We start from the raw sequence: 27,327 nt of genomic DNA on the forward strand, positions 1-27,327 counted from the left end.
CCTCCTAAGTTCTACCTAGCAGTTTGAAGTTAAAACCAAGGGATTTTAAAAGTATTTGTTAGCTCATTTAAGATAACAACAATAAAACTATTAAATATTTACAAAACATTTTGAGAAATTAATGAGAAGAATGCCATTATCTTATAATTAAAAAGCTATTTAGTTTGCCTTAACTGAAGAAATTCTCATCCCTTCCGTAGTCAGTCATGTGTGTCACTACCCATGAATCAGCTTCTAAAATCCTCTACAGTATACTCAGGAAGAATGGAGAATGCCAGTGACAACATTTTTTTTTGAGGGTGAAATTTGTTTTTAATTTTAACTTTCATTTTTTTATATTAATTACAGTTTATTCAGTGACAACATTTTAGTATGACAGAAATCGTGTGGACTTCACAGATCCCTAAACCAACTCCAGGGATGCCCAGACCATACTCTGAAAACCATTGCACAAAAGAAGGAACAGAGGAGCCAGATTCATACTTATTGTCTTTCTTGGTTCTATTTTTGTTTGTTTTGTTTTGTGTTAGCACAGAACACTGAATTAGATCTTAAGCCTTGTAATTTTTAACTTCTTTTGTTTTTGTTTTTTTTTTGTCATTTATTCATTCAACATTTGAACAAGAAGAAGGCCTAGTCTAACTATGCTGAACTCTGAATATACAAGAAATAAGACACCATTTCTGGCTTTGGGGAGCTCATCCTATAGTCTGAAAGCATGGATAGAAGTAAACAAAGCAGTACGAAGTGTGACAAGCCTTCCTTACTGGGCCATTGTGTGCAGTATGGACAGGATCCTGAGTATATTGTTATTCTCAGTCTTTACTGTGGACAAAAACCATTTAAAGTGCTTCAGAAAAATATAGACTCTTATCCTTCAGATTCTGCTTCTTCGGATGTGAATACATTTACAGAATGTCTCAGTACTGGATTGGAGATATCACCATGTGGTACATGCAGCAGTGGCCTCACTGAAAAGAAAATGGAAATAGATTCAAAACTTAGGGATCTGCCTGATTGGAAGCAATGTTGATTCATTATTTTGAAATTGTTATTGAAAATAGTTGTATTGTAGGAATTTTTATCCTGGAAGACAAGACTAAAAAATGGTTTTAAAACAAATGATATATATGAAGACTAAAAGACATTTTGCTTTATTGGCTGTAAAAGGAAACATCAAAACATTTTCACTTAATATTTTTTTTGGTATTTAGTAGATATTTTCATTGCTAATAAACAACGTTATAGCTACAGAGGAAATTTAAAACTGTTCAACTTTCCACATGGAAATGATGTCCATCCTGAAGGAGTAAGTCGCTTGCTGTACCTCTGCTGCTGGCATGGGAGCCATCAGCACTGCTGTTTTCTAGTTCAAGAGTCAGGCTGCCGGGGAAGCACAGAGATCCCTGAGCATTCTGTCTTAGCTAATGATAGTTTTTCTTTCCTTAGTATTTCCTAGAGAAACATTGGAAAAAGTCAGTTTGTTAGTTTTGTATGTGGGATCCTAAGTGAACTACTTGACTAAGAATATTAGTGCTAACTAAAGAAAATCAATGGATCTGGTATGTAAGCCTAATTTCATGTGTGACTTTTCTAGTGCTTCCATAATAAAGACCTACAAACTGAGTACTTTGAGAAACTGAAGTTTATCTCACAATTTTGATGTTAATAATACATGATCAACATGTATTATAATACATGTCTGTCCCTTCTGGTACTTGTAAGGGATCTGTACCAGGCTGTGCAAGACAATCATCTTGTTTTCACACTGTCTTCTGCACCTGAATACTTACTACTATAAAGCCACAGAGAGCTTCTAGGGACTTATGGTCTTTTCTGTGCATACCTGTGTCTGAATTTCATCTTTTTATCAGGACACTGGTCATGTTGGTTTGAGGCCCATTGATCTCACATTCTAAGGTGCTAGGCCTTGACTATGCCAGTTTGTGGCTTAAGAAGAGAGTGGACACAATTCAACCCATAATAAATCATTTTTCTTTTTAGCTTTAGCAAGAATAAACTGCACTTACCAAGTGATGATTCATTTTACAGCACAACTTGAGAGATAGTGATCACTGTGTAACTTTGAGTAATATGTTACGGAGATAAGATACGAATAGTACATCAGAACTAATTGCACCAGAATTGCCTGTTGGAGGGTCACTTTGATAAATATAAGTCAGTTTCTTCATTTTCTTGGGACTTTTGAAAAGAGGGAAGGGGAATAGGTTCTCACAGTACATCCTAGGCTACCCTACCCTCAAAATGGTGATCCTCCTGCTTCAAATGGAATTATGGGCCTGAGTCACATGTCTCTCTTATTCTAATGGTATTGTGGCTATACTGTGTGATGTTACAGAAAAGGCGGCTGTGGAACAGCTTTTATCAATTTCTGTTTGCTTTTCAGGCTTAATTATAATGCATGTATTTATATGCATAGTAGCAATAACCATATACTCTTCCTATTTAGCACACAATTTTATGGAACTGTCTAAGGATAGGTAATATCTTAGATCATTTACAACATCCATCTTAATGAAAATAACTTAGGATGTGTTTGCTTTGCAGTTCCTGATGGCTACCTTTCCTTGCTTGTGGGAAATGGACCAAATCCAGCTACTTAGGTTATACGTAATTCTTGAGGCCTTTTAGGTAGGTAGTGTGAGTCACAGGCAATGGAGATAAGTGAGCAAGGGTCCCCTGTACCCTTGCTGCCAGGTTTAATGAAACCAAGTTCTGGCACATGTAGCCATTTATTAGCAAATAAAGACAGAACAGTAGCAAAGGCTGTTCTATAAGCTTTTTGAATTCTGTTCTTTGGCACTATGACAAAACCATGTACCTGAAACAAAGCAACACTACCATTGCTGTAACTTGTTTGACTCGGAAGACTTTTCTGGGTTCCAAGTTAAGTCCTCCCTAAGGAGAAATGGTGCTAAAATGTTTCAGCTTCTCAAGTGTCTTGAACACTTCCTGATTTATTCTGTGAAAACCCAGTTCTGATATTCATTGTACTACTTAGCAAAATATTAGATGCTTATCAGAGTTGGTTGGTTAAAACAAACCATCTGGTACAGGGAACTGCTTGAGAAAAATGGGTGGATTAGCAGAAGTGGGAGGGAAATAAAACTGGGTAATAGGTGTAGTGGTGACTGTGATTTCAGTGCATTGTATACGTATGTGGAATTGTCCAAAATAAAGAAGGGGATAAGAGTGCCAGTGTATCTTCATAACATTTTAACACTGGAGTGTTCATCATATTCCCAGCTGAGAAAACTGATGGCCACTCACCCTAGAAGTGACAAAAAAATGTACGCATTTTTATTATAACATCTATGCTTAAGTGTGCTAAAGACCACATGACTGCTGTATTTGTACTGTTGTGTTATGATGCTGTCTTCTTGCTCCCTTTTTCAGTTGAGTTAGGAGTTTTTAGATGATGTAAATTATACTCTTTTTTTTCCCCTTGAGGTTTTTTCCAATATGTGGGTAATAAACTTGTGTCTTTCTGAATATATACCTTTCTTTCATTAAAAAAAAATCTTTTATTATAGAGATTTTAAATTATGTGTTCATTGAGGAAAACATAGAAAATATAGAAAAGCAAACAAAAGCAGGAAATCACAATTCTCAGTTTATTTTACTTTAGGAGTTAAACCTGTGTACTTTTCTGTTTATCTACTCCATTAAAATACAAACTTCCTGGATGTTATTTTATCATCCAATAGTATAAGGTTGATATTTCCTGGAGTCATTAACTATTTAGCAATGTGGTTTTTAATAGCTACATAAGATAACATTATATGAACAGATCATAATTTATTTAAATAATTCTCTGTTGCTAGATGTTTATAATATCTCCAGTTAACTACTAAAGATGCTGCCAGACATTATAAATTTAATGCCTTTCTTCTTCTTGTCTGCCAATAACTCTTTTATTACTGGCTATATTAAAATACATTGTATATATGTAAAAATAAATGAATAAGTAGATAGATAAATAAAAACTATAATCTCCTTTTCTCTTTTAATTCTTTAATAAAGATATTTTAGAAGCTATAATTGTCAGCTTATCCCTAATATAAACCTTATAATTTAATCATGCTTAAATATTGGTTGGAATTTTTAGTACTCTAGAAATACACTACTTTTTTTTTTTAAATAATTCTAGGAGTATATATTCTCGGAAAATATGGACAGAAAAAAATTAGAGAAATACAAGAAAAAGAAGCTGCAGAATACATTGCCCAAGCTCGACGACAGTACCATTTTGAAAGTAACCAGAGGACTTGCAATATGACAGGTAAGCAGAGACATATATGTATTTATGTGTGAACGTGTTTGTTGGTTTGTATTAGTTCACTTATTATCAGGCTCCAGTTTATGGAAAAGGCAAAGAATGTTAAACCTACCCAATAGTCCTGTTAACAGAGATACATAATTTAATGTGAATTTTTTTTCTTTTTTTTTTATGTTTTATTTTATTTATTTATTTTATTGTCTATCAATCAAAAGTCATGATCATATGTACAGAAAGTTAAGTGAATTTTTAAAATTATAAATACTCTTTATTTATTCAGTGAGCAGATATTCGCAGTGCCTGCCACTGGTAGAGTAAACAGTAAACACAGTAAGGTCCCCTGAGCTCAGGCAGATGTTCTGGTGAAAAGATGACAAGCAGCAAATATGGAACATTGGTCATGGTGGGTCCAGTACGGAAAGTAAAGCTGTGAGGAGTGGACTCCCTGTGGAGAGTGTGCTCAGAGGCTCAAGCCTCTGCTCAGATGGCATGTGCAGAAAAGCCTCACAGATACAGAGAGCCTGACATGAGAACATGATGCTTATAGCATGAGAGAAAGAGCACACAGCTAGAGAGGAATGAGGGAGTGCTAGGAAATGAAGTGTGGAGATAGGCCTGACCACATGGCCCTGTAGGTCACAGCAAAGAGTCTGTTACATTACAGCAGGACACTGTAGGATGCAAGTATTACACAACAGCGTCTGCTCAATCACTTAATTAATGGCAGTAATGTAACTACCAGAGCCAAAAGCCTCCTGGGAAAAAGCCACAATGCAATCAGCCTGCTCATGTTTGATGAGAACAAGGAGTTAGGTTCTAACTGGTGTAAAAATAGTAAAATGGCTTGAAAAATAGTTCTCAGATCTATGCCAAGCCTCTTGTTTTCTCTGTTTAACGCTTCTTTTACCCCTACATTTCTTTCAGGGATACTTAATTTAGAAGGAATTTACAAAGCTAAGTGTCTCCTGTTCAGCTTTACAAGTAGAATTTTTCTCTAGACTTGAAAGAACTTTATTACTAGGTCATTTACCTCATTTTACAGATGGAGAAGCTAAGATCAAAAAGAATAGAGTTTATAAAGTCTGGCAGCATCTTTAACGTTAGCTCTCAGCTATGTGTGAGTTTTATATTTGAAGTAACCAGACCCAGGTGGATGCCTGTATTCTGTGAAATCCCAGTCAGAAACAGCATCTGTAATGACAGTGCATGGGCATGGGCATGTGCACAGCGAGGACGACAGAGGCTCTAGGGAGAGGCTGATCCACTCTAGTTTGTAGTGTGATTGTATTATGAGCTTAAACCTCAGCTCTTCCTGTAAAATGACTTACTTCAGAGGTGGATGTAAGGTGGGGCCTTGCTTTTTCTTTGTAAGGTAACCTGCACTTTTTCCTTAGTAACACGAAGAATCAGGTCTAAAATCTGAGGATGTTCAACTATTACATTAAGAAACAGGATTTTATTTTTTTTTATAATTTTTTATTAATTACACTTTATTCATTTTGTATCCCCCCATAAGCCCCTCCCTCCTCCCCTGTCGATCCACCCTCCCTCCCCTTTCTGCATGCATGCCCCTCCCCAAGTCCACTGATACGGGAGGTTCTCCTCTCCTTTCTGATCTTAGTCTATCAGTTCTCATCAAAAGTGGCTGCTTTGTCCTCTTCTGTGGCCTGGTAAGGCTGCTCCCCCGTCAGGGGGAGGTGGTCAAAGAGCAGGCCAATCAGATTATGTCAGAGGCAGTCCCTCTTCACATTACTATGTAACCCACTTGGACACTGAACTGCCATGGGCTACATCTGTGCAGGGGTTCTAGGTTATGACCATGAATAGTCCTTGGTTGGAGTATGAGTCTCTGGGAAGTTCCCTGTGTTCAAATTTTCTTGTTCTGTTGCTCTCCTTGTGGAGACCCTGTCCTCTCCAGCTCTTACTATTTCCCAGTTCTTACATAAAATTCCATTCACTCTGCCCAACAGTTGGCCATCAGGCTCAGCATCTGCTTTGATAGTCTGCAGGGCAGAGGCTTTCAGAGGCCCTCTGTGGTAGGTTCCTAGGTTGTTTCCTGTTTTCTTCTTCTGGCTTTCAGAAGCCCTCTGTAGAAGGTTCAGGAACAGGATTTTCTATCCCCTTGATCTCCTTTAGTTGTCTTATTGCTCTGGCTAGGACTTCAAGTACTATGTTGAAGAGGTATGGAGAGAGTGGGCAGCCTTGTCTTGTCCCTGATTTCAGTGGGATTGATTTCAGTTTCTCTCCATTGAGTTTGATGTTGGCTATAGGCTTGCTGTATATTGCCTTTACTATGTTTAGGTATGTGCCTTGTATACCATGCCCATGCACTGTCATTACAGATGCACACTTTCCCCATAGAATACTATACCTCCTCTTATCTTCATATTCCTGAGAGTGATAGATAATGCCACAGCCATTAGTAAAATACAAACTGAAACCTGGGATCACTCAGAGCTTAGATGAATGCACTTTTGTGTCTTTTATAATAAAACATGGTCTTGTAGTATTTAATAAATAATATTTTTCTAGAGTTAGAAATATGAGACAGAAGTTGATAACCATAAAAATATTGGCTTTGGTCATTTTTGTTATATCAGAAATAAGTTTGCATTGAAAATTTTGGAGAGCAGAGAAAATAAGGAAAAGCCGTTATCCATAAGCCATAGTGTAAGGAGCCTCACTGTTAAGAGGTGGGAACAATTCCTTCCACCCTGTCTTCTGCGTGTTCTTGTTTAAATTGCTCTGATTATAATATAATAATCATTATTGTGTGGTAACAAGCAAATGCATAGTTTATTAGCATGTAATTGTTTATGTAATTAATAATAATAATTGGAATTCTCTACCGTGGACAGTTCTCAACTCTTGCTAGTTGCTACTGTTATTATATAACCTAAAACAATATGAAGATATAAATGAATGTGTTCATGCCATTTGTGACTATCTTTATTTTCTGTTTGTGATACAGTGCTGTCCATGCTGCCAACACTGAGAGAGGCCTTAATGCAGCAACTGAATTCTGAGAGTCTAACAGCTTTGTTGAAAAACAGGTAAAAGCATGTTATGTTCTTTGGCATATTAGAATGCAATCAAAGTTTATAGAAAAAACTAAATACTTTCAATACATACTTGTTTCCTTATTTTTTAAATAAAACTTAAAATACATAGTCTTAGTTTAAAATATAATTGCATATATCACATTCCATATTCAATTTTATATAAACTATATGTATTTTGTATAGAGGTATTTTATATATACATGTCATATGGGACAATAATATGTATTTTGTCTATATATGAATATTTTTTTCATTTTTACATTATCCAGCAGTTTACTTATTAGAATATAACTCTACACCAGAAATGTAAGGCTAATAAAATTATGCTCAATATTGTACTTCTCAGAGTGCTAGCAATGTGGGAGAGTGTTTTAGATAAGGCACCTAAAATTATAAGTAAATGACAAAATGGTATACAAATATAATATGAACGTGTAATACTGATAAATTATCATGGCAGGTCAGAAAGCACTGCCCACATATTGACCTCATGTGTGGTGTTCGGCGAGCACATTGGCATTGGAAATTAGTATGATTCCGTGTTAGTTTAAGGAGACTAGTAAAAGCAAATGGCTGCTTCTTTTGATGAGCAAAATATGGGCAGTGGTGGTTACACTATGTAAATTTTATGGCTGGAAGGAGAGAGGGAGGGAGAAAAGAAAAAGGAGGGAGAGGAAGGGAAAGAAGAAAGAGAAGAGAGAGACAGATAAGGAACAAACCCAGAAGACCATTAATCTTGGTCATGGGGTTTTACTGAAATGTCTGCTTTACTGTAATAAGCCTCGAGTGGCAAGAGGGAAAGAATCACTGTTTCCAGGATCTGTGGCAACCCTGGTGCTAGGCACCTTCCACACATGCATGCTCTCGTGCAGTTATCACATATCTTTGTGAGGCAGATGTTATCATCTGCATTTTGCAAACAGAAACTTCGTACTCAAACAGGTTGAACATGGTGGCTTTCCTCCTCCTTAGCAAACCTCTCAAGCCTACAAAGTTTTCTCACTAGTTAAGATAGGGCTTGGATGTGCCGTGATAGAGCCTGCACTTAACATACTCATTCGCAACACCAGGAAACAGACAAATCAAAACCTAATAAAATATCTTTAATTTTAAGGCAGTGAATTGACAGCCAGAGGGGGAAATGGGTTAAACATAGTACAATTCAAAACATGTTAATTCCATGGTAAAACAAACATTAAAGGAGGAAATGGGAGTTTAGACAAAGATGTTGCAAAATACTCAATACACAAGAAGGTAAATTTCTGAAATTCCAGACTTTAAGATGAGTTGTGGTTCTTCTCACTCACTGCTCATATTTACATAGCTTTGTTATTGTCCCTCTTTTCTTTTGCTTTGTACTTACTTTTTTGCAATTTGAAGGTGTCCATTTGAAAAGCATTTGTATAGTACAGAATAACAAGATCTACAGCTTGATGATTGCCTTTATGTTAGAATCCAGTCAACTCTGCTCTCATATAACCTGCCGAGCAAGTTGCCTTTTTTTAAAAATTCATTTGTTCATAACTGATGAGGGATAAACAAATGATCTGATAGCCTTGTCTTGGCAGGTGCAGGATAGCAATAAAGCACCATCATTGGGTATCTGGCCAAGAATCTTAAACGCCCTCATCACAAGCAGCAGAGTACTTGGCAAACTTTGACCTAAGCTTTAGGTAAATACTTATTTTAGTGACACTAAATAGTCTTCAACTTGTCTTCAACTTGGTGTAGATGTCACTTGAAGACTCCTTTGAAGAGAATCTACATGGGTAGTACTTTGCCTGTCCTAAATGATTTGAAACCAGAATTTCCTATTATGTGTGTTTTTATTTTCTTTATTTTGTGATCCTGTACCAACTTGTGCAGTCTGGTGCAGTCTGATTATGATGACTGTCAGTACAGAGTGCTTCCTGGGTTGCTCACTCTGTTCTCACCCTCCAGAGTTCTCCACGTGGCACAAGGTGTAGCGAGTACAGTTTCAGTTCCCATGCTTCAGTTCCTTTTACAGATTGTTTCTACTAAGGCCTGCCTATCTTGTAATAACAGCTCAGCTTTAGTGTAATCATAACCCTGAAATTTTATTTTATTACTTAATTACATATGTGTGCACATGAGTACCAATGCAAAGGCATCAGTGCGGCTGCAGTTACAGGCAATGTGAGCCACCCCGAGGGGCCAGGAGCCAGCTTCAGCCACTCCGGAAGAGCATGTTCTCTTAATCTTTGAGCCATCTCTCTAACCCCGTAACTCAGTTTCTCACTGAAACACATATTTATGCCTCTTTATAATAAGGGTGATTGGCCTGTATTTTGTATCTTTGTTGTGTTCTAGTAAATAATATTTATTATATTTTATAAAAATATGACAAATTGAAAATAGCAAAAAATGCTTAATCCTTTAATACTTATCCTTTAACACAGGTGCTCTGGAAAGCACTGCGTTATGTCTACATAGTGCATTCACACAGTCCATTACTACACTGCACTTAAAATACTTTGTATTATTTTTATTTTTAGTGCACTGTATTTATTTATTTGTGTTTTTTATTCTTTTTCTGGGTGTAGTCCTGGCTGTCCTGGAACTCACTCTGTAGACCAGGCTGGCCTTGAACTCACAGAGACTAGCCTGCCTCTCTGCCTTTGCCACCACCACCACGCCACCCTCTTTTTATGGGGGGAGGGATTTGTTGTATTTATTTATTTTGTGTGTGAAAGTAGTTGGGTAATTTTCTGGGGTTGGCTCTTTCCTTTCACCATGTTGGTCCTGAGAATGAGTTCAAGATCATCAAACTTAGCAATAGGCACTTAACACCCACTGAAGCATTTTGCTGGCCCATAAGTATGTTTTTAAATGAGTAATGCCTTGTGCTACTATGTACTAATCTCCTGGATACATTGCTACCTTATTTCTTAGTAATTAAAACTTCTATAGTATGTCTGCATTTATTTAAGGAACAGCTTTTAATATATTGAATAATACATACATGCTAATACAACAGAGGGGACAGCATATTTAAATCATCCATGAATAGGGAAACATGATGTTCAATATACAAGATTATATCAATTTGGCTTTATAGCTGTGTAGATAGTTTATGTAATTATAAAACCATATTTAATTGTTAAAAGTTATCACTTTTAAATATTTATAGTAAAATATTTATAGTAAAATAAATGAATTGTATGTGTAGTCCTGGCTGTCCTAGAACTTGCTTTTTAGACCAGGCTGGCCTTGAACTCAGAGATCCGCCTGCCTCTGCCTCCCAAGCGCTGGGATCAAAGGTGTGCGCCACCATGCCTGGCTAAATCAGAAACTTAATTAGTGGAATAAATACTCCTTATACATAGGATTTAAAAGCTGTAACCCCTTTTAAATATTACAGGACTATTTTAAGACTACTATGCTTGAACTGAAGGGTGAAGCAGACTAATAACTATGTTGTTTTCACTGATTTCTAGTGTGGGCAAAGTTAAATAACATATAAGATCAACAAAGATGAACTAAAATCCTATAATGCTGGCTTTAAACTAAACTATCAGTATAAGTTTGTGGTATAGCTTATTTTTAAATGTGAGCATATAAGTAATATATACATCTCTAACAGCTTGTTAGTCTGTTTTCCCTTCTACTAAAAGGCCAGCAAAGGGGTTATTTTGTTTTGTAATTTTGAAGTTTGCAGTTTAGATCAGGCAGACATGTTGCACTGGGATTCTGATGGCAATTGTGAGCCAAGCACAGTGGAGCAAGCTGCCACCTATTGGCCAAGAAGCAAGAAAAATGATAGTAGATGGTCCAGGTCTCCAAATCCCTTGGCAGGCGTGTCCTTATCAACCTAGACCCCCCACCCCCCAGTAGCTTCCAACACTTAAAGGTCCTACTGCCTCCTAGTCCTATCATCCTGGTTACCAAGACTTTAATATACAGTCCTCTGAGACTGCAGTAAGTCAAGCCATAGCTTCAGCTTAGCTCACTGAAAATGATTAGAAATAGTACATGGCCCAGAAGCAGTGGACATCTGTAATCAAAGGCTGTGGTCTCCAAGATTTTCCACCACCAGGAAAGAAATGGATAGTTTAGATATGCATCAGCCTTAGAACAGGATCAATTCAGAACAGCTTTCCGTTTTAAAAATTAAAGATTTAAAAACCAACTAAAGTAGCCCTCCAATGGTCATTTGAACAGCAAGAGGGAGAATACCTTCCGTTTGTTTCCCAGCAAGTATATGTGTCAATTTATATGCTTATAATGATACTATAAAGCAACAAAAAAAGTATTATTGACCTTTCAATGATCTCAGGATATATATCCTGATCTCCTTGGTTATATACAGGATAATAAGCAGAAGGAAGAAGCTTCTTCCTGGCTTCCTTTACTGTTTGGGTATGTGTATGTATATGCTCAGAAAGAGGCCAAAGGATTTGAAGAATGTATACTAGTAAAGTAGTATACATCAAGAGAATTGCTTAAAGTAATTACACTTTTTTTTTTTTTTGTTATCTTGTGGACTTTATTTCTTCAGTATTTGTGTGTTGCTTTAATTTTTTAAAGCAATATAGCTCTATTTAGTTTGTTATACTTGATTATTATTTTTGTATTTTCTGATTTTTTTTTTCTTTAGGCCTTCAAACAAGCTGGAAATATGGGAAGATCTAAAGATAATAAGTAAGCCTGCATACTCTATGTGACAGTACAGCTTTAAGCTATTTATAACAGGAACTTTTTATACCGTAGTATGTACATGATTCTTCTCTTCCAACCACATAGAATAGTCAGGTTTAAATAGAAATATAAAGCAGAAGGTTAGTGTCTGTTTCTAGACAGTACTTAGTGAGTGATGATGATGATGGCAGTGATATTGTTGTTCTAACATATAGTATAAAAACTGTAGTACACTGTATGTGCTTATGTTAGGTGTTATATTTTCAATATTGTATTTTAAAGGTATTTGATCCAATCCGAATAAATCCAACTTTAATTTGATATTATATACAATATTTCATTAGTGATAAAGATTTGAATCAAAGAACATTCCTAAACCTTGTATATATGTCCCAAAACTTCATACCAACAAGCTTTCCTGTTTTTTCATCCATCTTAGCTAACATACTTACTGACTTATACCTAAGTCCTCCTATTGGGAGACAGACTAAATTTCTTGAGTGTCCTGTATTTCTTTTCAGCTGTTGCCCTTTCTTATAAACTATTTCTAAATTCTCTTTTTCATTTCTTCACTCCTACTCAGTTGATACTACACCTTAGTTTCTGCTGTCATTTCTTCCCAAGCAGTCCTCATAGGAACCAGAAATAATCTCTGTGTTTTTTAATCCACTGGGTCTTTTTCAACTTGTCATACCTTTTGGCAACAGTGGACACCCATCCTCCCTTCTCTGTCCCAAACCCTGTGGTGTGCTGCTGGGAGGTGAAGTCCTCCCGTTTCTTTGTCCTCTATAGCTTATCCTGATCCCTACTGGTCTTTACCTTTACCTGTCACTAAAAGCAGGAGTTCTTCCCTGCTGCAGCCTCTAAGTCTAAGCGAGCTCTCTGGACATCTGAGCTCTGAGAACACAGTTTACTCGGGTCTCACTTCACCTTGTGTCATTCCCTCGCCCATGCTGGAGTTGGATCCCAGGCCTCATGAGCACTAGGCAGGCATTCACCACCAGAGATACATTGCTTTCCCTTCCCAGCTTCTAACATAATTCTTTCACCCAATACATATTTATGGGTAGTACTTCAAATGAGAGCATACCCAGTCAAGCTTGATGAATACCAGCCTGCAATCCCAGCACTCAGGAGGTTGAGACAAAAGAGTCCTGAGTTTGAGGCCTACCTGGGAGACATAGTAAGACCCTGCCTAAAACAAAGGGCTAGGGAGGGGGACATAAACTATCCTATGTAGGTTATAAAAAGACACAATAAATATGAAGTGTTTTAAGTTGGTATATTTTTGTGCTTGATCCATTTACAATTGTATTTTCCAAAGTCAACATATTAAAAAGTATCAAAGGAATAGTGGTTATTTTATACATTTTATTGGTGTTTTAGTAACAATGCCAAGGGGTTTCTTTTCTCTCTGAAGGTTTCACAAGAAGTATTGTAGCTGTCTATAGCACGTGTATGCTGGTGGTTCTTTTGCGAGTCCAGTTAAACATAATTGGTGGATATATTTACCTGGATAATGCAACAGTTGGCAAAAATGGCACTGTAAGTGTAACAGACTTCTGTGTACACTGCTTTTCTTTTAAGAGGTTCAAAGTATAACTGAATATTACTTATTCTGACTACATTCACCTGTTAATCTGCTCTGAAAAATGGACTTTTACATTAATGGTTGAATTTGTAGCGTTATGATTGTTGTCTTTGAAAGTAGACTTTTGAAACATTAAGAATGTTTTCTCTTACAAAGCTTTCATTCCCTTTAAAAGTTTCCTTAACTCTATGTCTCTTCTGTGCAGACTGTTCTTGCTCCCCCAGATGTACAGCAGCAGTATCTATCAAGTATTCAGCACCTCCTTGGAGATGGTAAGATTCCAGTCTGCAGTGTGTACTGAAGAAAGCTTTCAATGAACAAGGCCCTGTTTTCCTTTTAATTTTATTTTTCCTTTAATAGGCCTGACAGAATTGGTCACTGTCATTAAACATGCTGTACAGAGGATTTTAGGAAGGTATGTCATTTTTCCTTTGACTTTTCTAACTTCCTGATTCTGGTGAATAAAATAAAAGTTAGAGCTAATCATGGTAGCACAGTTCTGTCATCCCAGTTACCCAGGAGGCTGAGGCAGGAGAGTCTCAAATTCAATCTTTACCTGACAGATAAGGCCTGCCTAGACAGCTTAGTGGACTCTGTCTCCAAATTTAAAACAGGAAAAAAAAAAAAAAAGGTCTAGGGTGGGCATATGTAGAGATTTGCTTTGCGTGCTTGAGGTCTTATATTCATACCTCAGTACTGCAGACTAAAGGGGATGGAAGATAGAACTATCCTAGTGAATTGAGTGACTTTGCTGGGTAAATAATTTGTAAAATTCTTTGTAATCTGATAGAGACACCAACCCTGTGTATTTGTTACAGATATACTTTATCAGTGTCAGCCTTTTCATACTGGAGGATATTCTTCAGATTTTACTGTTTATTGATTGATTTCCAAACAAATTAGAAATATGTGAGCCATGAGATTAAGAAAAAAAATGTCTCCAAAATCTGTCTACCTGCCCCTTACACCAATGAGATTTATAATTATGACAGGCTTCTCTTGTGAAATCTGTGTGAAGGCTTACGGTGGCTCTGTAGTAATGGTCCTTATCTAGTGGCTGGCTCCCACCATTCCAGTCCAGCAGCTTCAGGTTAGCTTTAGGTTAGAACAAATGGAATGACTTTCAGCCCTTATTAGGAAATGAGTGCTATGGCGGGTGTTGTGTCATTTCAGTTCATATGACTCTTTTTTTTTTTTTTTTTTTTTCCTATCTCTAGTATTTCTCTTAAACAATCTTTGTCCCTTTTGGACTTGGAGCAAAAACTAAAAGAAATCAGAATTCTTGTTGAACAGCATAGGTCTTCTTCTTGGACTAACAAAGATGTATCCAAGTCTTCACTGTGCCAATACATGATGCCAGATGAGGAAACACCATTAGCAGCTCAGGTACTTAATTCATAACCACTTCTAATTTTCGAACTCCATATTTTTAAATTTGTTATTCTCTCTTGAAATATAGATATCTGGGTCTTGTATTTTACCAATTGAAATAAAGCTTTATACAATAGAAAACCATAAATATAATTTATCGTAGCATTTATAATCTTGGGTATTTAGCAAATTTTTATTGAGTCATGTTAGTTTCAAGCACTGTGATATATGTTGTGAATAAAAAGGAGAATACAAGTTCATTGTATTTTGTTAACTCAAGAGACAAATACAGTTAGAATGGCAAGTAGTATTTAAGATCAAACATAACACAGAGGAACGTCATACTGGGGACAAGATCATGAAGAGCTTTGTGGATCTAGATAAAAATTTTTCACATTTTACAGAATTGAAATTTAATGAAACTAGGGCTACATTCAAATTGCTTAAATTCATGGCATCTTTTTTAATTATTGTTACATGTGTATGTGTCACACATAACAACAAGGGGGAAAAGAGGCCATGAATTTGAATGGGAACAAGGCAGGAAGGACACATGGGAAGAGTTGGAAGAAATTTTCAAGAGAAGGGAGAAATTGTGTAATTATAAATTAAAAAATTATAAGGAAAAAAAGGAGTTAAAAAGAATAGTTGAAGCTAAAGAAATGGCTCAGCATTTAAGAGCAGTGACCAATCTTGTAAAAGATCTAAATTCAGTGTAGGTAGTCCAGAGCCACTTGGAACTCCAGCTCCGTATCTGTTTCTCTTTTCTGGCCTTCTCAAGCACCTGCACTTACATGCACAAGAACACACCACACACACACACACACATTAAAAATAAAATGTTTTGTAAATAATGAATAGTGACTATTGGTCAATAATCTGAGGAAGCTCTAGCAAACAGGCCTGCCCTCACACCATAGTCACTATACCATAGTGTACCCTGATTGGTTGTTAGAGAAGTTTCTCATTAAGAATACAAATGCCAAAGGGTTTTGGTCATATATTCAGGTTAAATAACTAATTTTTAAATTAGTGGCTTTTTTTATATTATAATTATTTGTAAGCTCAACTGAATCCATTCTTTGCTGGCCGGAAGCTTATTGGTCTGCCTGAGACCCAAGTATACCATCACAGCTAGCTCTTTTATTAATTTTTGTCTCACCTGTTCTCCTTACCGAGTTTAGTTTAAATGTTTCAACTCATAAGACTCCCTTTATGGACTATAGCTTTTCTTTCTTTGCTTTCCTTCCTTTCTTCTTCTTCTTCTTTTTTTTCTTGTTTAATCATGAAAAGATATTAAGACAAAAACTAAGGTAAAAAGAACATCTGGAGCCTCACAATAATTTGAATAAAAAGAAAGAAATGGAGAAAAATAGGAAAGAAAAAAGAAAAACCTCATATAGCCTAATAAAATTTCTCAGTGGTGCAAGAAAAGAAGCACTTTTTGTTTGGTGCACGCTGGTCTGTGCTGTGTGTGCAGTGGAGGTGTGTGGAGCATCCATATAAGTGTGTAGCTAAACGTACCAGTGCCCAAACATTCTCTGTTGCTCTGATCTGTACTGTCTTGAACCTGGAGCATGACATTTTGTCTAGGCTAGCTGGCCAGCGAGTTCTGAGGTCCACTAGTCTCTGCTCCTCAGTGCTAGGGTTATAGGCACATATAGCCATACCTAGCTTTTCACATGAACATTGCTGATGTGCATCCAGGTCGGCAGGCTTGCAGAGCAAGTTCTCTTAACCCACTGAGTCAGCACTCTGGCCCCTATTAGTCTTAACATCTGTTATTTTTCTTTGTCTGTGGATGCTAGAAACATCCAAAGCAGACCAAAAAATAAAAGTCTTGGGCTGGAGAGATGGCTCAGAGGTTAAGAGCAAGGGCTGTTCTTCCAGAGGTCCTGAGTTCAATTCCCAGCAACAAAATGGTGGCTCACAACCATCTATAATGAGATCTGGTGCCCTCTTCTGACATACAGATGTATATGCAGGCAGAACACTATACATACTAAATAAATACATTAAGTCTTACAAAGACTTAATTCATGTTTAAGTACTACCTACATGTTTATATAAGCCAATATATATAGTTTATTTGTTTTTTTTTTTGATATTATTTTATTTTATTTTATTTTATTTTTTTCAATGCAGTTTATTCAGGAACATTGAACAATCCTCGGACCCCGGGGAAAGCCAGCCCACAGCTTAAATAGCCTCTGGGTAGCCAACCCAGGCGTGCCACGGGGGCAATGCAGATAGGTCCACATACATGGAAGCAAGCCAGATCCTCGGCCTTAGCCAAATGTGGAGTTGTTCGTGACAGAGAGCACTCACCATCGGGAAGGTGGTAGGCGGAAACCAGCTCCATCTTTAAGGCATAGCATTCCGCAGCTCTCTACAGTTCCCCCTTTTTGTTTTAGACGCATCAGGCAAGAGTAGAGGTCTGATCTCTGATAATAGAAATAAATTGGGACTTTGTACAGATGTTCATTTAGGTGTCATCCACCCAAAGAGCATCAGACCGTCCGATACCTTTTTCTCAGAGGCGGGACCTGGGGCATCAACCCGCATGCAATCAGACATGCTCTTCTCTGGGTCCAAAGCGGCTGACCCTGAGTGCAGTGCTTAGCCTCGCATCCTGAGCGTATCATTTTAGCTTTTAATGGTATCCAACCATGCTTGGGGAGAATGTCCTGCTTCAATGGCTGTAAAGGCCTGAATGATCATGGCTGCATCACACTGTTGTGAGACTCTAATCTTGCATATATACCACAGGCAAACCAAGGAGACCAACACCAGAAGGCCTGCTAACACTCCCATGCCCGCCCATTCCTTCAGATGATTCATGGCTGCAGCAATCCATGTTGATAATCCTGTGGCTAGTCCTGCGTCCACTCTGGTAGAATTTACTGTGACAATGGCCACTCTCAGCTGCTCCATCGTAGTATCGAATTCTCCAGTCCAATTACCTAAAATATAGCTCGACAATTGTTTAGACAGATTTGCAGCACAGGAAAAATTCTCATGTTGTATGCTAGTGACACAAAGTCCAGCATACTTTCATTGACAGCCAGGTTGAGCGATTTGCCATAGGGTATCAATTTGCTCCTGCAAGAGGTCAATCCTCTGATTGAACACCATCAAGCTTCCTTTTTGTTGAGCATTAATTCCTTTATGTACAACTAAGGCATGAGCTACATTGGCTAAATGATTATTCAGGGTCTGAGCAGTCTGCCCAGTATGACTCATGGCTAATGCCCTGGTGGTAGCTCCAACAGCCGTCAATGAGATGGTAGTAACAATGGTGGCTGTAGTTCCAAGATCCCTTTTCTGTCTGAAGAGAGTCATAGTGTGAGGGGCATCAATGGGCATAGGCACCCAGTGAGGCATGCGAGTAACCAGGGCATACCTAACTTTACTAGCATTCCAGCATTGGGCAAAAAAGCGAGTATCATTACCACAATTACTTGGCTCTATCTGGCTAATAATGAATAAAAATGGGGGATATAGACAAACAGGTGTGCTTATAGGAAATATTATGAGAAGCCTTAACCCCTCGTTGGAACATCCTGCGTCAGTTCTAGAACTAGCAGTGGTGGTGTCCGAGGTTATTTGTTTTAATTTGACAATTTGGGTTGTTGCCAAAGCAAAGACATTCAGACTTTCCAAACTGTTGAGTTTTTAATATGATTACTTTCTTCATGGCTTTATAGTATTTGAAACTCTGAAGTATAATTTTCTGATTTTATAGGCTTATGGGCTTTCTCCCAGAGATATTACCACTATTAAACTTCTCAATGAGACAAGAGACATGCTGGAAAGGTATATATAGTGCATATAAATGTCTGTATTTTTAATGTAAATACGACCATTTTCTACTGTTTTCTGAGCAAATATTCAATGTAATATTATGTGAAAATTAAAATTTTAATCTATTCCCCTCCTGTAGGTAGGATTTTCTATCTAAAGCAGAAGGAAGCAGAATTGTTGTTTTTAAAATATGTTACATGCCATTTTCATGTAAGCTTATTGTATATTTCAAGTATATCCCCCATTCCTTGCTGCCCGCTCCTTTATTACCCCTGTTATCTGTTCTTCTTTATTACCCCAATTCCTTGATACCCTCTTCCTTACCACCCTTCTCCCCAACCAATATAGCTTTGCTTCTTTTTTCATAACATTATATATTTATATTATACATATATATATAAAGTCATATATATGACATATATGATGTCATATATATATACACATATATAATTTTATGAATGAACTTAAAATGTAAGACCCACAAATGAGAAGAATGGCCTACTTGTCTTCCTAAGACTGACTTAATTTATTTAACATGATTCTCTCCAGTTGTATCCATTTTCCTCCAGATATTGCAACTTCATTCTATGGCTGAGACATATTCTATTACGGAGAAGTCAGTCTGTTAGAAAAAAACATTGTACAAAATGCATATTAGTCTCATCGTGTCAAGCTAAACAATACAACTGATTTTTTTATGGTTAATTTTGAAAAACTGACTTTGATAAATTTAGACAATTTTTCATGCTATGAAAACTAGATTGTAACTAGAAATGTTAACGATTTCAAAGGCAACCACATAGTTATTGAATGTGTTAGTTTTAAGTTTTTTTGAGTTTTGTTTTGGTTTGCTTTTGTGCACTGGGAATCTCGAAAATAATATACTAACTATTTTATCTAGTCCAGATTTTAGTACAGTTTTGAATACCTGTTTAAACAGAGGCTTCAGTCGGCTTTTAGACAACATGGCAGAATTCTTTCGGCCCACTGAACAGGACCTACAACATGGAAACTCCATAAACAGGTAAAATGCCATATGAAAACAGTATAATATGAACACATGCTCTTAAAATGTGATGCTTCCAATGTGTTTAAATTTTTGTACCAGATAAACAGAAATCTCAGGTGATAAACTGTACCCTGATTTTTCAGCAAATTAAACTCTTCTAACCAATTAAGTCTTCTCTCATGAAGACTTCTGCATTGGCAGAAATTACTTCTGGTTTTAAAAATAAAACTTGCATTTTTTTTCTCCTCACACCTTTGCTACTACAATGAGGTATTTGCATTGTAAAGCTACCTTTTTATTAAGTCAAAATCCATTTTTTAAATTCTTTAGAATTAAAAAGCTGATAATGTAGTCATTACTGTCCTGTATTTATTCAGTGGTCTGATCATGGTAATAACCAGGCTTATAGACTCTTATTTGATGAATTCCTTATAGTCATATTTCACTTATATCCCAATAATTATTTCTAGAAATGCTTAAATATATTCATGTTATGTTGTTATAGAATTGGGAACTACATATTTGGTTCAATTATTAGTAATGTTTGTCAGTTCTGACTATTACTACATAATAGACTTGTGTTGTTGGAAGTTATATTGTGGTTTTATTGTGTCTATCACTATGGGATGAAGATCCTTGCTTTTATCACGTCCTGTTAAGAACCTTTGGTTTTCTGTCATTCTTGAACACTAGTGGAGGATGAAATCAGGGCTGATGAATTGAAAACACCTGTTAAATGTTGAGGACACAGTAACTGGCATGTATATAATGTAGATGGGGGTTTCTAATAGAGTTCTTACCATAGGCCTAGCAAGGCATTTTTGTCTGGTTCTTGAGGACCCTTCTTTATTGTACAGGAAAGGATAATTTGTCATTAATGGGGAGCATTTGGAATGCTCATAGTAGTAAAGTTTGCTTTTTTTTAATTGAGACAGGGTTTCTCTGTGTAGCACTGGCTGTCCTGGACTTGCTTTGTAGACCAGGGTGCCCTTGAACTCACAGAGACCTGCCTGCCTCTGCCTCCCCAAGTGCTGGGATTACAAGGGTGCACCACCACACCTGGCAAGGGTTACTAACCTTAAAATAAATATCAGCTGAAGACAAATCTTATATATTCTCTGTAGTCAAGATACTCCTATTAATGAATTTCCAGTATAACCTGTACTTAGCAAAGTACTAGTTATTCCCCAAGTGGTGATAAAGACTTGTAATAGTTGGGTCCAGAATTGCAATAGTTCTAATCCAGCTAAGGATACATAGTAAGACCCTGCTTCAAAAAAAAAAAAAATAATTCTTACAATTAATTTGTGTGTGCATATGCATATATGTGTGTGTGAGACAGAGACAGAGGGCAGCTTTCAGGAGCTGATTCTTTCCTATAATGTGGGTACTAGAAATCAGACTTGGGTTGATGGGGCTGGCAGCAGATACCTTTTCTCGCTGAGCTATCTCCTTGGCCTTCAGTTATTTTTTCTTGACTAGCTATGATGGCTGGAACCTCCATACTGTGTGGTATAACAGTGATGATTGACAGCATGAAGAAATGTTTCCAAAAGTGTTGAAGCATAAAGTTGATTATAGATATGAAATAGAAAACCAGAGATGGGGGAACATGTGTCATTGCTAAGAGATATGAAAGAACACAGGCCATTAAAGGGAGACTCAGAATGTAACTGAGAAGTGAAGGTCCAATTGAATGTGGCAAGTGTTGGTAGTACAGGAAAGAGCAGCTCACTAGGAGTTCAGAAGAGTGGCTGATCAGGAGTTGATGCAGTTGTAGTGCAGGTCAGTGTATGAGGTCAAATGTTTGTTTCATGTCACCGCCACTGTCATTCTTTTCATTTTAAAACATGTTTCGTATAAAATTTTATCTTTTCATTATGTCTATGTGTGTGTAAGAGAGTATATGTGTACATGTGGTAGTGCTTGAGGAGGCCAGAAGAGGCCATCGGAACTCTCAGAACTAGAGTTAGAGATATTTGTGAGCTGCCTGACATGGATGCTGGGAATTGAATCCCGGGCCTCTGCAAGAACCGTCAGTGCTTTTAACTTCGGAGCTGTCTCTCCAGCTCCCACCTTAGAGGAGTCTTAAAGTAACCTTAGGATTTTTCTCATTTTTTAGCTATTAGAGTAAGAAAAAGATTAAATGATTTTAGGTCTATAGGCTAGGAAAGCTGAATGGTCAATAACTTATGACTGAGATCAGAATATAGAATCTTAGTTATACCTCGGCATTATTACTAATTATGAATAATATTAAGAATATTACTAATTAAGAATAATATTAAAAATGGGTTAAAATATTAGTAAAACTATTACAGTGAAGTTACAATATGTTAATAAAACAAGGCTTGTAGGATGGCTCTGTAGGTAAAGCAGCCTGCTGCCAAAACTGCTGACCCAAGTTCGATCCTTGTGACCTACGTGATATGAGGAAAAAATTCATTCCTCTGGGTTCTACTCAGACTTTCTATTATATACTCACACACAGACACACATACACATGCATATGTGCATAATAAATAAATAATAAAAATGCAGCAGGACAAAAATCTCTTCTATTGTTGAAAAGGCATAGAATAAGAAATATACTGCATATTATTATAAATAAAAGATACAATAAAAATTGAAATCAAATATACTTATCAATGAAACAGCTTGATTATTTACTAAATTCAGAACAGCACTAAGATCATGTGTGTTGGGACGTTCAGCATTTTTCTTACTCAATAAATATAAAAAAGACTAAGACAAGGCTCATTTTTAAGACCAGTATTTAGGAGCACCATTGAATTTTCTTGAATTATCTTTAAAACAGACAACTAATAAACTGTTAATTGACTCTAATTTTCTAAGTGAAGTATATAGTTATAAAATTTAAGGTCATTTTTAATGGAAAAAAATGTATCTTATGCAGCACAGAACTTCATACTTAGAAACTCAGGAAAATTAACTAAAAAAGTTAAATTCTTCTCCTAAAATTTATCTATAAATAGAGTTAAAATACTATTGAAACCCCATGGGAGACTATAGACAGTTTTATTGATATTAGTGTTGTCCAGTAAAGATAACCAGAGCAGATAATGGACTGATAATTAACAGAATAATGACATAAAACATTACCTCCAATCAGGCAGACAGAGATGAAAGGAAAACAGTGTGTGATGTGGAAGAGGGCACAATGGTGCAGGAATTCTCACACTGATAAGGACCGGAGGCATCTGGCACTGGATATTGCAGACCTTACATTCATACCCTTTGACCTGGAAATTCTTTTTAGACAGACACTTAAATAGTAAGAAAACTAGGGCAAAAATGTCAGTGCTGGTTGTAGGAAGCTGATGACATTGTGATAACTCCTGTGAACTACCACCTAATCATTGAAAACAGCAGTCAGAGATATAGAAACTGTGAGAACTATTTATAACAACAATATGGTTGTTCAAGTTTTAAGTTGAAAAGGAATAAAAATGTATAAAAGTTGCCAGAATAAAGTATCTATGTCAACTATAGTAGTTATTTTTAGATGGGAAGTTATGTTTCAGTTTTCTATTAATACGTTTCTATACGTATTCTTCAATAACATGTATATAGTTTTATAATTAAGATGTTAAATGCCTGTGGTATAATTTCAGAAAGTAACTGCTTTGGTAATTTGTTTTCAGTCTGTCCAGTGTCAGCCTGCCTTTAGCTAAGATAATTCCCATAGTAAACGGACAGATCCATTCAGTTTGCAGTGAAACACCTAGTCATTTTGTGCAGGTAAGTGAGAAGGTTGGGAGTATTGAAAACTAGCTGTGTTCATGCTGTTGTTGTTTCCAAAACGAAAATACTTTTCCTGCTGTGCTAATTTACTTGAAACAGAGCTTGCGGCCATATTCAGAGTGGTAGCATGGCCATAAGAATAGCAGTGCTTGACAGCACGTTCTTAGCAGCCTTTCTCACACTGTCCGACTCTAGTTAGACTGCACTGTGGTGCAGATGTCCTGAAGACTGGCCTAATTTATGTAGCATTATGCTTTCCATTAACAATGCAGTTCTTCACAGTTTAAAAGAAACTGAAAAAAAAGTGGTAAAATAAGGCGTTTTCATAACTAATAAAATAGCTGTTAATATTGTATCAATAATCTGTTCATTAAAGCATAATCATAACGTACAGAAAGTTTTCACCAAACTGCTTACAGCTCTGTTTTTTTTCCTTCAGAATTTATTCGGGAAGGCATTTTATTAAGAGCATAACTTTGAATCTGTGTACTTTTTCAGTCATTGATAAACTTGGGAACTATACTGTAGTTTAAAATGTTTTACAGTAGGCCTCAGGAACTAACTGCTGCAGTGATGTGCCATACAGAGAGCCTGAGGCCTTCATATATGTGTTGTATCTGCCTGGTGTCATCACCTGAAACAAGTTTATGTGGTTTCTGTGTAGACTCTACCCTCTTGGGCCAGTGCACAGCGCCCAAGGTTATTCTTCTTCCTGCCCTGTTGAATCATCAGCCTGTCCTTTGCATCCAGGTGGCTCTGCCCTGTTCTTTCTAGTCACACCTCCCAAAGCTAAGAGCCAGCCATTCACACTGCAGAAGAACCAGTAAAGGAGGCTGATGGCATGTCACAGAACTGTAGCCTCACAGCTTTGCTTCCGCCAACCTCTCTGGTATGGCCAATATAGGCAGCCATTTTAACAAATTCATGAGAAATACAACAAAGTATCACACAGCAGCCAACAGCTTGAAGGCTTAAGCAATTTTGTGCATTGTATTTAATTTAAACTTGTATAACTAATAATTAAAACAAAACAAAAGTAAATTTTATTGTCTACATTTGTAGTCGTGATTCTGAATAAAGGGTCCATGGGCTTTACCAAACAACAAATGGATCCATGATGCCAAAATTTCGAGCCTCTTTGAGCATGGGACCCAGGACATGAGCCTGGCCCATGTTCTCCCATAACATGTTCAGCTTCGTGCTTGCTTCAGCAGCACATATACTAAAATTGGAACGATACAGAGAAGATTAACATGTTCAGCTTCACATAGTCAGTCTAGCTCCTCAAGAAATATGCTTGTAATCAGTGCTTCTTCAGGATTGATAGACATGACTTTAGGAGTCCAAGAAATTGAGAGAAAAGTTTGATTCCTATGGAAATAGAAAATGCAGATCCTCGCAGGCTCAATTGCAAAATAAAATATAATACAGTATTATCTCTGAATTTAGGTCACATATCTAACATTCTGTTCATGTTCTTGTTGGCCCCATGTAGCATTAAACTGTTTTTTGAATTAAGGACAAAACTACAAGGGCAATGAAAAAAAAAAAACAAAACAACAACAACAAAAAAAAAAACAACAAAACAAAACAGGAAAATCATTCATATGAAGACCGAATCTGGTAACTTACTCCCACAATGCAAATGGTTTTAGAGCACTGGAACAGATGTTTTTTATAAAGTACTGTGCCAGTTAGGTGTAGAAGCTGACTGAATGTGTAAACACACGAATGTCACAGGCAGCTCTATACCTACACGAGAACAATGAGTTAGTAACCAGCATCTTGATTACTAAAGGTTTGTTGGGGTTCGTAGAGTGGATTCCATGTAATGATAAATCTGCCCTTTTGTTCATTTATTTTTGTGAATAGTTCAGGATGGATTCAATTGTTTAATCCTCCTCTGTCAGTGTCCAGAGTCCCTGGAATTTCAAGATTTGTAACTGTGCCCTGCTTGTGTTCTGGTTTCTAGCTGTGGAAAATTTGTAAGCTTAAGATGTTTTTGTATGTTTCATTTACACAGTAAGATGGTATAAGCAGCAGCTGTGTGTGATGATACATGTCTATAACCCTGAGACTCATGCCCTGTAGGAGGTGTGAGTCTAGGCCAGTGTGGGCTACCCAGCAAGACCTGTGTCAGAAAGCACACAAAGCATCAAACACAAGTACTGGCTTCAGTTTATCCTGGTGAGGGGCCTGTGGATATTTGAAGTACATGGCCACTGTAGTGTAGAAGCAGCCTCAAGAAAACAAGCATAGACATGAAAACATGCTTTCCTAAGCTCACTTCCCATCATTCTAAAGGAAAAGTTCTGTCGTTTTCAAAATACACTTAAAGTTAAATTTAAGAGTGAGAAATGTTGCTTTCTAAATTGACAACATGTAAGGGAAGTTTTAATAATTTCCACAGCTGCCATAAGAAAATTTTTTAAAGAGTCTGATTTATATTGAAGACAAATTCCCTTTTCCCATTTAATACTGCTGCAGTGTGAGGCTATGGTCCTACTTAAAGAGAACATGAGATTTCAGTTAGTTGAGATAAAAGGTGATTTCCTTCCACAGGCTTATTACATTCACCATCAGGAAACTTTGAGCCTTTGCAGTAAAGTGTGCATGGTTTGTGTGCTCTATGTACATGTGCTCATGTTTGCACTGCTTGCTTGTAGAGGTGCCCTCCACAGCACCTGACCTCTTACAAACTGTGTTGGTATCATTTTCACTAGGATCTGTTGATGATGGAGCAAGTGAAAGACTTTGCTGCTAATGTGTATGAAGCATTTAGTACTCCCCAACAACTGGAGAAATGATTTGTTTTCTTACAAGAAAAACCACAGCAGGAGTCATCTACATTAAAATGTACTCTGAATAAATCATCTATACCTAAAGTGACAATTTGCAACCAAAATGCCTAATAAAATAAATATATTCTTAAGCAAAGCCTTCATTTCATAATGAAGTAGATTAATTTGGCACCTTACTGTATTTTTAATTCATCAGCAGCTTACTTCAGCAGGTGTATCTCGCTGGTGTACAGATTACTTCAGGATCACTCATGACCTGGATAGCTGATAAAACCAAGCATATATTTTTATGCATACACATATGGGATGTGGTGTCCTTTCACACATATAATGATGGAAAATCTCTGTTGAGAAGTAGATCTAGGATGTGTGGACTCTGAAGTTTCCTGGACCCTGAAGTAGAGAAGAGCAAGCCGGATTCTCTTCAGTCACCCTTTGAAGGAACACGTGATTTGTCTCACACATACCTTGACAGAGGGCTTCTAGAAATCAGTGAATTTTAACACCTATGATCAACTTTCTTTTTCTTTGCTATTTTCTCTTCAATATTTATTTGCAGCATTTTCTAAAGCTTTGTTAGCAACCCTCAGAAAGTTACATATAGATTTACAGGTTAATGTTATGTTGATGCTGTTTACTCACAATTATTAATAATTACAAAGTTTTATTCATTTGTCTATAAATAACTTTAATAACTTTGTATTGATTTTGAGCATAACTTGTTGCAATAAACTATTTTAATAAAATATAGTTTTGTTTAATTAATACTTTTGAGCCATTAATTTATTTGTTTTTGCTGTTTTTTAAGAGATCATGCTCGTTTTAAGTTTTAACTGATACATAGTTGCTGCTTTCTTCTATCTTGTTTTTGTTTGTTTGTTTTGTTATTTTTTCAGAAAAGCTGTAGATAAAAATAAATTATTTCTTGTCTCTAGCTTACCTGTGGTTCTTCAATTAGAAGGGCA

The 27,327-nt window shown here is 36.7% G+C and overlaps 1 protein-coding gene across 5 annotated transcripts in view; it reads left to right on the forward strand.

Annotated features, from left to right (window-relative positions):
- The window catches only part of Pex3 (peroxisomal biogenesis factor 3), a 29,722-nt gene extending 2,595 nt beyond the window's left edge, over window positions 1-27,127 (forward strand). For 2 of the 5 annotated variants that reach the window (XM_021656184.2, XM_021656186.2), the window contains exons 2-12: window positions 4,172-4,303; window positions 7,272-7,353; window positions 11,981-12,024; window positions 13,442-13,566; window positions 13,818-13,884; window positions 13,973-14,027; window positions 14,830-14,998; window positions 18,729-18,799; window positions 19,689-19,811; window positions 23,462-23,558; window positions 26,285-27,127. In XM_021656184.2, coding sequence (XP_021511859.1) covers window positions 4,172-4,303; window positions 7,272-7,353; window positions 11,981-12,024; window positions 13,442-13,566; window positions 13,818-13,884; window positions 13,973-14,027; window positions 14,830-14,998; window positions 18,729-18,799; window positions 19,689-19,811; window positions 23,462-23,558; window positions 26,285-26,368 — 1,049 coding nt within the window. In that variant the 3' untranslated portion in view covers window positions 26,369-27,127. Of the gene's footprint in view, window positions 1-598; window positions 1,310-2,562; window positions 2,653-4,171; window positions 4,304-7,271; window positions 7,354-11,980; window positions 12,025-13,441; window positions 13,567-13,817; window positions 13,885-13,972; window positions 14,028-14,829; window positions 14,999-18,728; window positions 18,800-19,688; window positions 19,812-23,461; window positions 23,559-26,284 lie in introns of those variants that run through there. The other 3 variants (XM_021656187.2, XM_060380262.1, XM_021656185.2) reach the window with 3 other exon arrangements.
- The last annotated feature ends 200 nt before the right edge of the window (window positions 27,128-27,327 follow it).

Source organism: Meriones unguiculatus, chromosome 3 (genome assembly GCF_030254825.1).
Source record: "Meriones unguiculatus strain TT.TT164.6M chromosome 3, Bangor_MerUng_6.1, whole genome shotgun sequence".
Lineage (NCBI taxonomy): Eukaryota > Metazoa > Chordata > Mammalia > Rodentia > Muridae > Meriones > Meriones unguiculatus.